Below are 14,998 nucleotides of genomic sequence, written 5' to 3' on the forward strand. Positions count from 1 at the left end.
TTAAAAATATAATAAAGGCAAGGCTGCTTAATGACTAACTCCATCCTGCTGACAATGAAACACGCATCATCTTGTTAGAACATTAAATCTAAAGGGGAACTAAAAGTATTCAATTATTTTTGTATGAGTCCCTTAGAAAATTCAGTTACTATATTTCATAAGTGTCTATTTCACCAGTTGATAACTTCCTATGACTGCTCCTCATTTTCAAAGATGAATGATGAATAAGCTCATACTTGTTTTGTAGAAGTTAACTATATTTTGCCTTCTTTTTCTTTCTTCCGCCTCTCTCTCTCTCTCTCTCTCTCTCTCTCTCTCTCTCTTTTGGTGTGTCTTCCACTTGATAAAGTGACTACTTTTCATCATCAGTATTGTTTATATCACCACCCACCTGTTTAATATCCGATGTTTTTTTTGTTTTTTGGGGTTTTGGGGGGGGGGGGCTTTTTTTTTTGTCAGATCTGAAAAAATTTGGTAAACCACAACAGATTTCAAGAGCGGTTAAGCTAATTCAAACTTAAGGAAGAAAGGTTCTAGTACCCCTGGCTGGACAACTGAACTAAAAAGCTGTACTTTTCATTGTTGCACAAACATTGCTTTATACTCCTGAGAAAAAAAAAAGATCATTTATTAAATGATTAGGTATCATTATGGATGTTACTTTCAATGTGTATTTAAGTAAATGTTGGAAATTTCATAATCCTCAACAAGCATGGCTGTGTGGTTGAAATTTTTACTTCTGGACCACATAGCTTTGAGCTCAGTCACACTGTGTGATATCTTTTGGGTCACATGGTGGGACTTCTCTTGCAGTCCCTGGTTAACTTAAAGCCTTATGAGTGAATATGGTTGATAAAAACTAAAAGAAGCCTGTGGTGTGTGTGTGTGTCCTTACCATTACAAGCAGTGTCATTTGTTTCCAGTCTTCAGTGAAAAGCATGTCTCACCATAAGGAAATATTACTTTGCTTGAAAACAAGTGAGGGCATCCAGGTGTAGAAAATCTGCTTCAATGAATTTCATTTAATTTGTGCAAGATGGAAAAGTGGACATTAAAACAATGACGATGATGACACTGACAGGTGATGATGGCAACAATGATGATGATGAGGAGGAGGATGACAAAAGCAATGATGGCAACAATCTATATTACAATGGATGGAAGAAATAAACACATAAAAACTGTTAAATAATTTGTATGTCATTTGGGTTGTTATATTTCAAATAATGCGAATATATTACAATTCTTGGTTTTAGGCAAAACATGTGCAGGTCAGAGAACAACTGTGAAACGTTAGGTAAGTTCTATCTCTTATTAAGCTTAACCCTTTCATTTAGTATGCCAAGTTAAAAGCTTATTATCTTATTTTCCATATTACTTAAATACAATTAACATGAAATTACTTGCATTGCTCTTAGAATTATTTTCCAAGTCTCCCATTACTCAATTGCTTACAGTTCTTATCTGCAGTGGATAATGGTAGTACCGCCATTGTTTATACTGGATAGTTATAAACTACTATTTCTTGCTAGCCAAGTGATGCCATTATCTATCAACGTGTATATATTTTGTTGTTCTATGTTACTCCAGTCATACTTATAGAAAATGAAAAAAGTGAGAGTTAAAAAGATATATCTGAAATAATGCTAACGTTTCACTAACTCTATATCAAGTATTGTGAATTGCTTATAACAGCATGCTTAAGCAACTTTAGTTGCTAAACCGGTAATTGTATAGTGACTGTCAGCTTATCAAAATTTCCTTTGATTTCAATATGGGATGAAGCTTATAACAATGATAAATATACTCTTTTCATCCTATGTTGTCCACTTTTTGTAATCTATACTTACTGTATACAACATTATAGATTGGCAGCAATAAAGCCACAGAAACAGTAGTGTACTAGACTAAATGCCTTTAGCATTTAGAATTTTCTGTTTATACTCTGGGATTGTAATATGGTGACTTTTACCTTTCGTAATCCCAGGACCCAGGATCAATAAAATAAGTATTAGTTGATTTTATCAATACACCTTCACTTAAAACTTTGTGTTTTTATGTCAAATAAATAAATAAATGCTGTTAAAAAGCAAAATTGCTGCTTAGTAAAGGAAGGTACTGAACTTTGAAGATTCCACTGTCTGTACCATTTTCCGACCCACAATTATTTTAAGAATCACACTTTTTAATAATCTTTTATGTAGGTTTGGCTGAACTTGGGACTATGTGTGATATGAAAAGAAACTGTGCTATTATTCAGGATAATGGTCTTGGTTCAGCTTATACTATTGCCCATGAGTTGGGGCACTTGTAAGTATTGGCTTTCAATTCAGCTTATATTATTTAAAATTATGAACAGGTAACTATTCTTTTAATGTAAGGAAATATATGTTATTATTATTATTGATTTTTGTCTGTTAGATACATGTGATTAAGTTTATAAAACAATTTAAAATTTCCATGTAACTAATCTTATTTCTTATTTGTGTGTGGATGGGGAGGGTGACTTAAGCAGAAAAATAGAACTCAAAATATGAATACATATATTTTTAGTTAATCAGCAGAAGTTACAAATTGACTGAAAGGTTGAGAGTTTCATGCATTGGCACTTATCACGAAACATTCAGTATGGAACTCTCAGCCCTTGAGTTACTTTGTAACTTCTGCCGATTAAAGTGTATATGTGTATGTATATATATATATATACACACACACACACACACACACACACACACACACACACACATGCACACACACACACTCACACGTTCCCCCCACACACACACACACATGCACACACACACTCACACGCCCCCCCACACACACACACACACAAAAGTTGGCTTCTCTAATACCAGTACCATGACAATGGGTTGGTGAATAGAGACAATGTAATATGTCTTGTTGAGAACATGGTAATCTCTTTAGTGTTGGTAACATGATAAAATGTGCAGTGAAACTTGGTCCCTTAACCCAATTAGGAGGGCAGTAATTCTGAATAAGAACTGATTCAGATAGTGATGACCCATCAAACTTGTGCTAGTATGGAAAGTGGATATGAAATGTTGATGATGGTGACGATGATGCTAGCTATGATAACATGCAAGCATGAAAAAGTAGACGTTAAAACAATGATCATGATGACGATGATATATATATATATATATATATATATATATATATATATATATATATATATATATATATATATATATATATATAATGCACTTTTCTTGTGAGATTATTGAAATTTTGTATTAAAAATAAAGGTTTTTCTGTTTAAACCTCATCTCAAAAATTTGCATATGTAATCATAATTATTCTGATCGTCTTCATTATCACCATGATAATCACCATTATAATCATTATGATATTTCAACAAACAGAAAGATGATTACATTGCTTGTGATGATGTTGAATGATGATACAAATGCTAATGAAGGTGAAGTCTGCTATTACACTTAAGGATAATAATAATGATGAGGATGTTGGTTGTAATAGTGTTTCATGTCTTAGTTTTTGAAGGGTTTTCATTTTTTATTCACCTCTTATGTTCCCCAGATTTAACTTACCTCATGATGACAGTGACAAATGCAAAGAGATTACTTCTGTCAGTGACCAAAGTAGTCATGGTACATACCATATCATGTCCCCAACATTAGATTATGATTCCAGTGGATGGCTTTGGTCAGATTGCAGTGCGGTTCTTCTCACCAAATTTATTGAGTATGTAAAAGATTATTTGATTTTGAAGTATGTGTGATTTTGTGTGTGTGTGTTCATTTTCGTATGTGTACGTTAGTATTTGTGTACCTTATATGTGCATACTTGCATCAGAGTATGGGAAAGTGTTTTAAAATAGAGTTGTTTTAATTTATCTTTTATCATTAAAATTTTTCATACTCTTTTAATAAATTCTTTCTTCGGTAATATTTTCAAAATTAAAGGATTTAAATTTGATAATTTAATAAAAAAAAAAATTTTATATTCTCGAATTTGTGAAAATGTTGTGTACTCCAAGGAAACCATTGACCCCTTTATTTGTAATGGTTTCTCCATGGATTATCTCCCTTACAACGGAATCCATCAGGGATGACAATCAGCTTTCAGAAAAACATTTAAGCTTGATATAAAACAGAAATTATGTTTAATATGTTGTTGTATAGCCCATATTGATCCTGACCGAGTAGATCTCTTTTGTCCTTCTTTTTTCTTTTTTTTTGGGGGGGGGGGGGGGGGATTGTATTATGTGATCTTGTAGTTTTATATTTTATAATTTTGAAGACATCTAGACCACCTTATTAGTTTCTATTAAGCTATCCAGTTATATTGATCTCCATTGAAATATCACTATCTTTGTCACCATTGGGTTCTAATTTTAATAAAGTTTTCTAAATCTGTAATTTATACTGAAATTCCTAAATGGAATCATTACATCATTAATACTCTTACCTGACTGTCTCTCCATATCTCTGCTATAATAATCCTAAAATATTATTTTAGCATTACAAATTATTATTCCTTAACTCTGAGAATATTTTATGAGTATTGAGCTCATTTCTGATTAAAAGGTAATTATTCTTTAAACCAAATACAATAAATCAGATTTACTACTTTATATGCTTGCATTGCTCACTGAAAGTATAAAATATCATTCTAGTTATGTGAAAACTTTCTTTATATTTATTTATCAATCATTATTTACTTTCAGTTTAGACTATGCAGAATGTCTCCTAAATAAACCATTTATCAAAAAGTATCAAAGATTTCGTTCAAGAGAAAAGTATCTTCCACCTGGACTAAAATATGATGTAGACACTCAATGCCGTCTGGCATTTGGGCGAAATTCATACAGTTGTCCAACAAGAACAAGTGTGAGTTCATCTACAATTGGCTTTTATTATTGTTTTATTTTTTATTAATGCATTTATAATTGTCGGAGCTCTGAAATATTGTCATAATTGTTCATAATTGTTTGCAATGATACTGAAATGAAATTGTTTGGCATACACTTGCATTAAAGTATAACATTTTAAAACATCTCAAGTTTCTTAAATGAAAGAAAACTATTTGAACAATCATCTAAGTTCAATGTTTGATTACAAAAAGTTGGAAAGAAATGAATATGAGATCCATTTCTTCATTGATTGAGGTCAAATATATGTAGACTCTGCTACATGTAATTAAACTTACCTTAATGACTTATTACTGTTGATATAAAAGAAAAGTTACATTTCTGATATTTGAAATAAATTACTTAACTTCATTTGCTAGAAATTTTAAGAATTCTTAACCTTTTCTGATATTAATTCTTTTCAAACTGTATTTCATTAGTTTGCATGTTCCCGTTTATGGTGTATTGGAGACACAGAGGAAACTTGTCATTCTGAGAATTTTCCATGGGCTGATGGAACACCTTGTGGTGCAGCAAAGGTGATTTGTTTTTCCTTGTTTCCCTTTTATATTCAGGATTTTTTTCTCACAATGAAAATACATATATTTTATATATAACTTTATATATCACTTTTAATTTTGGAAATTGTCAAAAAAGAAAAAAATTCTTCATATATTTACTAACTATAATTTTAAAGCAACAAATGGTCTAACAGATTTTTTTATTGTTACAGTGGTGTCAAAATGGTGTTTGCGTTATAAAAAGACACTTTGAAAAAGTTGATGGTAACTGGGGCAATTGGAGTGAATATGATGAATGTACCTTTTCCTGTGGTGGTGGCATAAAGAAATCAAAGCGTGAATGTAATAACCCCATGTAAGTAATGTGCTGGAATATTTTACTTCAAATGCTCTGAAAAGTGTAACAAATTTTTTTACTAATTTTCTACAGCTGATTTACTGAGATTATTTACTCATTTTTTTAAAGAATGTTTATCATAAGCATTCCAAGAACATCTTTCCTTTTTAGTTTCTAAATACTACATATGTGAGATATTGGCTGAACAGTGTAGCATATTTAACTTTCAACTGTAAATTTATATTGCCTGTAGATATTTTATTCTGTTTTTAACGCAAAAATATTTAATTATGTATAACCTATACTTCACAACTGGATAAGCACCAGGTCTTCTGTGAGACTAGTTCAAGAAATTATTAGTATTCTGTTCAAAATATTTATTTCATCAATTTATGCTGTAGGAAATGTTATTAAGTATTTGTATTAAGGATTTCAACGATCATAAAATGGTTAACATCATACAAGTCCATCCTGTGCAAACATGGGGAAAAAATCACAGGCATAAAATGATAATAAGTTGAAAAATAAGACAGAGTACAATCAGTAAATTATATGAGATTCGCTTCAGTTATTACTGCATACACAACCTTATTAACAAGCCATTATATGGATAGTAATTATGAATACCTCAAAATAATACATCTTTACAATATTTTTTGTGGTATTGTCATAAAATACTAATTTATACTTTAATGTAAAACTAGTTAAAAAAAAAGATATAGAATTATCATATTCCTAGAATTTAGTAAATTTAGATAATATCAAGCATAATTTATTGAATCTTAAATCATTTCTAACTGTGTTACTCTAAGTTCTAGTTAAAGCTATAAATAATAACATGTACAATATTGTATTAAAAAAACCCATTAGGTTGAAAAAAATTGAAGGCTGCCCTTCAACTTTTTTAACCCAATATTCTACACACCATTATTTATAGCCTTATCTACTCTGAGTTTCACCAATTATACAATTTATTTCCTATCTTTTAAAGTTTCTAAATTCTTATGATATAAACAACATTGAAATAGTAAATTTTTTTACATTGCAAATACATTGTTTTAAACAAATAAAATTACTGTAATCCTGCATTGTTTTTGTAAGCAATTTTAATGAGAACTTAATTATTTTTGCAGACCAAAACATGGTGGTGCTTATTGTATTGGAAAAAGAATAAAATATAAATCTTGCAATACTAAGGTAAAAAATTTTTCCTTCTATTTTCTTAACTTTAACTGAGGAAAACAATTTGCAGTATTTACTTAAAGGTTGGAAGCTGGCAGAACCGTTAACATGCCAGGCAAAATGATTATTTTGTCCCTCTTTACATTCTGAGTTCAAATTCTGCCGAGGTCAACTTTGCCTTTCATCTTTCTGGAGTTGATAAGACGAGTACCAGTTGAGCACTGGGGTCGATATAATTGGCTTACCCCCTCCTTCAAAATTGCTGACTTTGTGCCAACATTTGAAATCAATATTTACTTCCAGTTCTATACATTCTAAATTCAAATTTTACCCATGTCAACATTCTCTTTCATCTTTTCAGTGCCAATAAAATGAAGTACCAGTCAGGTACTAAGATCAATTTAATTGTCTACCCAGCTACCTAAATTTCTGGCCTTGTGCCTGGCAGAATCATTAGAACGCCAAGCAAAATGCTCATGACATTTCTTTTGACTTTACATTCTGGGTTCAAATTCCACCAAGGTTAACTTTGTCTTTCATCCTTTCAGGATTGATAAAATAAGTACCAGTAGAGCATTGCAGTTGATGTAATCAACTAATCCCCCCCCCCCACTAAAATTGCTGGCTTTTTCCCAAAATTTAAACCCATTATCATTATTATTCTTATTGGCCAGCAGAGGCATGACAAAATTAATAAAGTGCCTGGGAAAAGATTTTGTTGTTTCTAAACTATACCCCTTTTTCTATCCACTATACTTTATTTTAACTGTCATCTTTCTAAGATCAATGAAATAATTACCACTGAAACATTATGGTTAAATTAGCATATTCCTTCTAAAACATATGTGGTCTTGTACATATCTAACATATTCCTTCTTCTTTTATTTCAACTTTTGGATCATATTAAACACTTTATAACTAATCATTTCTCGCTAGATTTGCATTCCCTGGGTTTCTATTTCTCCCCACGTTTTTCCTGCAGACACCAACATACCTGATGTTCAAAGTGAACATCAACCACATCAGTTTCACCAGTTAGATAATATCAAGCGTAAAATATTCAACAGTTAGATAATATCAGCAGATAATATCAAGCATAATTTATCGAATCTTAAATCATTTTTAATTGTGTTACTCTAAGTTCTAGATAAAGTTATAAATGATAGCAAGTACAATATTGTGTTAAAAAAAACCCATTAGTTTAGAAAAAAGTTGAAGGCTGCCCTTTTAACCCAATATTCTACACACCATTATTTATAGCTTTATCTACTCTGAGTTTCACTATGTCACACACACTATCAGTCTAAAGATCACTTCATAATACCCTCATTCCTTCTCAAAGTCATCCAGCCACTTAGATGGATGTCACTTCCTTTATGACCTTTAGATGGCCTGATGCTCTCCTTGTCCAGCAGGTATCCAGAATGTGACACAGCATTCCATCATCTGATGGGTTGCTTCAAGAGTTCTCTTCCATCACCCTTCCTCTTCCCCATTGAGTTTTGCACCATATATTGGATGGCAAACCCCATCTCTGATCTGAATGGATGCATGTCCTTCCTCTTCCTCAAAATGTTGCGGTACTATGTAAACAAAGACGCCTACATGTGTTTCCATATCTGAACACTACTCTTTGTGAGACCAACATCTCAGTTTGTCCTGACCTGGGCAGCATGTTGTTCCAGAAGATTATCTTAATTAGTGAGATTTGTTCCCTCTTGGCCATGGCCTTGATTGTGGCAATGGTTTCTTTCCAGAATCCTGTTTCCACTCAGCCTATATTCTGCTCTGAAGAAGCATCTGATGTACCATCTGCTAAGTGTTTCCTTCTGCAACCCTGAACAAAATACTGTACTGTTGTCCATCAATAGCTCGTCCCCCAAGCCCCCTGCAGTTTCATTTACAGTCCCTATCCTAATTTCTCTCTATATTGCCATCCACCCTGGTCCGTAGTCAATCATTGAGAGGTACAATCTTTCCTGGCAATGTATCATATCAATTGCCAGCTTCTTCCAACCTTATTTTATTTTGAATCAATTTGGCAATTAACTGTACTTAAAATAAAGTTTATTCTAGACTTCTGAAGCATGCAGAGAGATTATTTTATTTAATATTTTTAAATATATCAATTCCTCAATTAGAAATGTCCAGAAAATACCAAAGATTTCAGAGCTGCACAGTGTTCAGAATTTAATGGCAAAATTCCACTTATGGGACTTCCTTCAAATGTGATGTGGGTTCCAAAATATTCTGGAAGTAAGTGTAGCTTTACATATTGATCATTCTTTCCAATCTTAAAACCTCTATAACTAGGAGTTGCATCAATTGTTCAAAGAAACCTTATTCTTACATATATCAGATTGGAGCCTGGTGTAGCCATCTGGTTTCACCAGTCCTCAGTCAAATCGTCCAACCCATGCTAGCATGGAAAGCGGACGTTAAACGACGATGATGATGATGATGATGATGATATAACACTATATGGTCTGAAAGCTAAAGAGTGTTTAAAGTGAACTACTGATACATTACTTTTCAGATTCTCAATAATTTAAAACTTATGACATGCTCAGACCAAGACTGTTGGTCAAAGCTGTTACAAAATGAAAATAAGGCTAATAATTATATTAGCTTGCAAAAGATATTAAGATAAAACCTATGATGTATTTTTGCATATGTGAGAAGCATCCTTATGTTAAAAATAAAGAATTATATTTTATTGCAGTAGTATTCTCTTCCATATTTGATTGGAGGTTTAAATATTGTACGTGCTTTTGGATGCATGTTTCTAGAACAATACCCTCTGAAGAGTCTTTTGTTAATTTTAATGCAGAAGTTTAGTATATTTCCCTAATTAATTTTGTATCTAGTCTTTCAAAATTTGAAATGATAGCTAATTAGTTCATTATGTTACATGTTTAGCAGTAATAAAAATGTCTTAACAAACGAAGCCCTTACTTTTATAATACTTGCTTCAATGTGTTTCTTGTAAAGGAAAACTAGTTTTTATTGTCTTGTCTGATGCTGTTTTCCAAAATAAGCTTCTGTATTTTACCTCTGATTTCATAATTCCTTTTTTTTTTTTATTGCAAATCTTTTATTTTCACATTTTGCAGTCCATTTGAAAAACACCTGTAAACTTTACTGTCGTGCATCACATGGAAATGACTATTATTTACTAAAAGAACAAGTTACTGATGGAACTAAATGTTCTGAAGATACTTTTGATGTTTGTGTGAATGGAAAATGTCAGGTAAACTTACTTATAAAACAGTCATTTAGAGCTATTTTTATATGAATTGTTTCATAAACAAAATTTTTGCATACTTTCATTCTATTTCACAATGCAAGATTACAATTTTTCCAGTATGTTTTTGAAACAAATAACTTCTTTTAATCTTTCAAGATTTGAAATGATAGCTTATTAGTTCATTATGTTATGTGCTTAGCAATAATAAAAATATCTTAACAAATCAAACCCTTACTTTTATAATACTTTGCTTCAATGTGTTTCCATAAAGGGAAACTAGTTTTTATTGTCTTGTCTGATGCTGTTTTCCAAAATAAGCTTCTTTATTTTACCTCTCACTTCAATTGTTGATCTTCAATTGAATTCTGTTCAACTTCAGATGTCCAAAGTATGTATTTAAATATTCTTTGGCTGACGCAAACTCAAAATGTTTTAATTTTTAGATGTAAACATAGAAAAGCTGTACTATTTTATAGAATTGTTCTACTGAATAGGAGCTATCACTGCTACTCTGCAAATAATTGAAACAACTTCTGTCACAAAGCAAACAGACTTTTACTATTCACAAAATAATCATCATTCATTGAAATATCATCCTCATCATCATCATAATCATTGTTCTCTTTACATCTGCTTTCTCTATACCAGCATTGGTTAGGTGAGAATTACTGAGGTAGTTTTCTAGTCACTCTGTAACTTCTGCCTATTAATAAAAAAATATTTATTATAATTACTAAATATATTGGGTTTTGATAATCTAAAGGAACAAATCCATACCTATTTGTCCCTTGCATTGAAAATGAGATAGAAGGAAACTACATTTTATTACACTTCATCACAAACTGCTTTTTATACATTATCATACAGGTAGGCCATTTCGTGTAATTATGTTGGAAAATATTCCAGAAAGTTTGCAGTGGATGTAGGCTTATTGTAAGATTGACTTTCCTGCTAAATGTGTTATTTGATTGGAGCCTCTAATTGGTAAAATATTGATAGAAATTTATTAGAGTATTGTTATATTTGAGGATGCTCATATAACGCGTGTGGTTAATTGGCAAAAAAATATGACCATCCCCAAATATAACAATATTTGTTTCAACACACGATTTCACATCAGGAATCTTGCAAAACAAATACATAAACATTAGAGTAGTTATTTACTATTTCTCTACAGTAATTCTTTTTTTTTTTTTTTTTTTTTTTTCAGAGAGCTGGATGTGATTACCAACTTGGCTCTACCATGAAACGAGACCGTTGTGGTGTTTGTGGTGGTGATAATTCTTCTTGCAGAACAGAAACTGGCACACTAACTTACACAAAATATGGTAAGTGAAATTTATTAGCTTTGCATACCTTTTAACTGATAAAAGATAATGTTAGAATAATATTTTCTTTTATTAGATAATTATCTTGGTTAATTTATTTTGGTAATTTATTTATGGCTCTGCAAAACATCAATTAATAAACTAAGTGTTTGTGGATGAAAATATTTCCTAATATTAACTGTTCAACAATAATGCAGATCTATACTAATTTTTCAAGAGTTGCAGTCAATCAAGTTGTTTGATGGCTGATCTACTGGCCAAAATTTTTATCATACCATGTGTGCTGTTTTATGTCTCAATGAAACAATGGCCCACCCAAAGCCACCTTAACTAATATAGTGTGAATGAACTAGCAACTTCATTCACACTATGTTATGTACTACTGTTATGCAGTGTAACACATCTTGTGGCATATCTGTTGCTAATTAACATATCATAAAGACATTATCTAAATCAATGGTTCTCAACCTGAGTAATAGTGAATCCTTGAGGCCATTGTGAGCTCACATGGGACAGCAGATGGTATGCTGTGAGTGCTGCATGTTTAGAGGGGTTGTGATTTTTATCTTAGAAATAAAATATTTAAATCAAGTACTCTTTATTATATTTAAACATATTTTCAAAAATAAATCTTTGTTGGGACTAGAATATGACTAAAGCATTGTATTATCTATGAGTAGAAACATGATTGATGATGTACTCAAGTCCAATGTAATTTCATTTTATAATTCTTTGCTTTTTTTTAGTAATTTGCATGAAAAATTTTATGTAGAGGTAATCCACACAAATATATACAAAGATGAGAGAGTATAATAAAATATGAACACACCAGCACAAAATCAGCTTCTGTTTGATTTAAGGGTTTTTTAACTTGTTAGTTTCATTATTACTATGACTAAATGTTGTTGATACATTGAAATTATTGCTTCATGTTCAAATTGAACATTTACACACATTTTTAGCTTAAAATAGAATCCAAACTGCTCTAAAGAACTACTGTCTAAAACATCTTTAATTGTTCCTAATATATTTATATTATATTATAAACTTCACACGCTACTTTCACATACTCAACGCGCACTTGAAATGATGAAATAACTAATATCAAATTGTTTACATATTTAATAAACATTATAATTTTATGACATTGAAATTATTTTTTAAAATGTCTTATTGTTGATATCATTTCATGATTTGTTTTAAGCCATTTTTCATTACAATGTACTTTTATTTATACAGGCTACAACAAAGTTGTTGATATTCCTGCTGGTGCCAGCAGTATCCATGTATCCCAACGTGGCAATGGTAAAAGAGCTGATGAAAATTACCTTGGTATGTAGTCTGGAGATTATTAAAAACTTACAAAAAATGCAATTTGTTTCTTACTGTTGAGTCTTATGTATTTGTTGTTTCAACTGGATATAGTAACTGTTGTGATTTAAGAGACATTTATCTGCTATTTCTAGTTAGCTGTGTGATAGCTTAGTGGCACTCTCATTTAGTAATTGTTTTTGTTAGCCCTTATCAGGTCTCCTTGAGTATGTAAATGGATTCAGTGCTGGCTGACAAACCAAGACATTCAAACTGAGCTAAAGTAATAAATTTCTCACCATGATGATCTTTATTATAATCATTCTATTTGAAAATTTAAGTCTTAAAACATGTGGTCCTAGTTTTAATGATGACAGAACATTTGTTAGAGATATTTAACTGTTACATTGAGTTAATAGAGAAAAGTTGCTCTACTCATTTGCAAACATTTGGAGCCATCTACTTCAAAAATTAGGTGAAATTTTCATATGAATAAAGTTGTGGATACACATTTTCCTCCTTTAGGTATATTCATTTTATAATGTATTATCACATTACTAGTAATTGAAATTTGTGTTAGGTAGTCAAGTTCTTTGGGATCAGATACAGAGAAATTGGCTTTTTTATGTCATGCCACGTAAATTCAAAACAATTTGATTCCAGATTTCTATGCTCAACAATTATTTATGCTTTTATATTTTTTTTTACACAATAATTATTGCATTAGAAATAACTAATTTGATTCCCTTAAACTTCCAGCACTTCAGGATTCAAAAGGTAATTTTATTTTAAATGGAGATTATACTATAAAAGAATATCATCACCGGTTTCGAGTGAAAGGTGGAAGTGTAGAATACAGTGGATCTATTAGTCCTGTTGAACAGATTAACTCTTCAAGTATCATTGAAGAACAGCTGACTGTGTTGGTAAGTGTTATTGTTATCTAATTTTTTTCTTCTTTTACCTTAATTTCAGCTGAACATTTGCCTTCAACAAACTGCTATTTCATTTTGGAGTTGAAATAATACTAACATTTATTTGGGAAGTACGTTTTTGTTCTTTTTACTATGTCCCATATCCATGGAATTGAAACAATATGAAACTGTGAGTCTTGACTTTACTAAGAACATTAATAGTGTAGGTGAAGTGTGCTGGCTTACTTCTTGCTCTATTTGTATCCTAATACCTGATATACTTAGACATTTACTGTTAAGATATGAATCCCTTGTTTAATAACAAATTGCATCTATGGACTTTGACTTTACCTTCAGAACCAAAATATACTTGTGTCTAAAAAAAATCACTAATTAACATATATTTATTTAGTCAATTACCTATATTTACTCTTGTTTTGCTTGCTTTTCTACTTCTAGGTTTTATCTGTGGGGTCAGTTGAGCCTCCTAATATTGTTTACTCCTATAGTATATCAACTGGTGAGAATGTAAGGTACTCTTGGAATGCTGATGGACCTTGGACTGACTGTGATAAAATATGCCAGGGTGAGATATATGTTTATTAGTTCATTTTATTGTGCTGATAATTAAAGTCTAATTCAACAACTTGTATATTATTTATTAATTGTATGCTATATATGTTGGTATTGTAATGTTAGGGTCTGCTCATTTTGAAAAGGGAACAGTCTTCATCATCATCATCATTTAACGTCCATTTTCCATACTGGCAGAAGTTGGACAGCTTGACAGAAGCTGGCAAGCCAAAAGACTGAGCCAAGCTCCCCTGCCTATTTTGGCATGGTTTTTATGTCCAGATGCCCTTCCTAATGCCAACCACTTTACAGATTGGACTGGGTGCTTTTCACATGACATCAGGATGTTGACTGATTAGTAGGATGCATATTGCCTTGTTCTTTCATCAGCAGACTTCAGTTTGTCTACAACTTTGAATGAACTGCATTCATCATGATATTTTTGTTTCTGCAAATGAGTGAAAAAATATATAAAGTATTTGTTATTAAACATGGTGTATATTCCACATGTCATATATCCTATGCGCTTACTGAGTTAAATATACTTCACTTCACTGAGGAAATCCATTTAGTCTAAAACCAACTGCTTTCACCAGTTGGTTTTAGACAAGATCCATTCCAATCTGTATTGTCTATCTTGCAAAAATTTTATGGGCTAATATTATTGGAGTTCTCTCCCTTACATGTTGTT

The 14,998-nt window shown here is 31.3% G+C and overlaps 1 protein-coding gene across 1 annotated transcript in view; it reads left to right on the plus strand.

Moving 5' to 3' along the window:
• LOC106883875 (A disintegrin and metalloproteinase with thrombospondin motifs 9) overlaps window positions 1–14,998 on the plus strand; it is a 143,376-nt gene that overhangs the window by 84,018 nt on the left and 44,360 nt on the right. Inside the window, exons 7-19 of the mRNA XM_089351131.1 lie at window positions 1,257–1,297; window positions 2,205–2,310; window positions 3,562–3,726; window positions 4,712–4,874; window positions 5,335–5,433; window positions 5,628–5,770; window positions 6,886–6,949; window positions 9,076–9,190; window positions 10,048–10,184; window positions 11,392–11,509; window positions 12,749–12,841; window positions 13,580–13,746; window positions 14,194–14,320. Coding sequence (XP_089207257.1) covers window positions 1,257–1,297; window positions 2,205–2,310; window positions 3,562–3,726; window positions 4,712–4,874; window positions 5,335–5,433; window positions 5,628–5,770; window positions 6,886–6,949; window positions 9,076–9,190; window positions 10,048–10,184; window positions 11,392–11,509; window positions 12,749–12,841; window positions 13,580–13,746; window positions 14,194–14,320 — 1,538 coding nt within the window. The remainder of the gene's footprint in view (window positions 1–1,256; window positions 1,298–2,204; window positions 2,311–3,561; window positions 3,727–4,711; window positions 4,875–5,334; window positions 5,434–5,627; window positions 5,771–6,885; window positions 6,950–9,075; window positions 9,191–10,047; window positions 10,185–11,391; window positions 11,510–12,748; window positions 12,842–13,579; window positions 13,747–14,193; window positions 14,321–14,998) is intronic.

This window comes from Octopus bimaculoides, chromosome 1, assembly GCF_046866305.1.
Source record: "Octopus bimaculoides isolate indiv1 chromosome 1, ASM4686630v1, whole genome shotgun sequence".
NCBI lineage: Eukaryota > Metazoa > Mollusca > Cephalopoda > Octopoda > Octopodidae > Octopus > Octopus bimaculoides.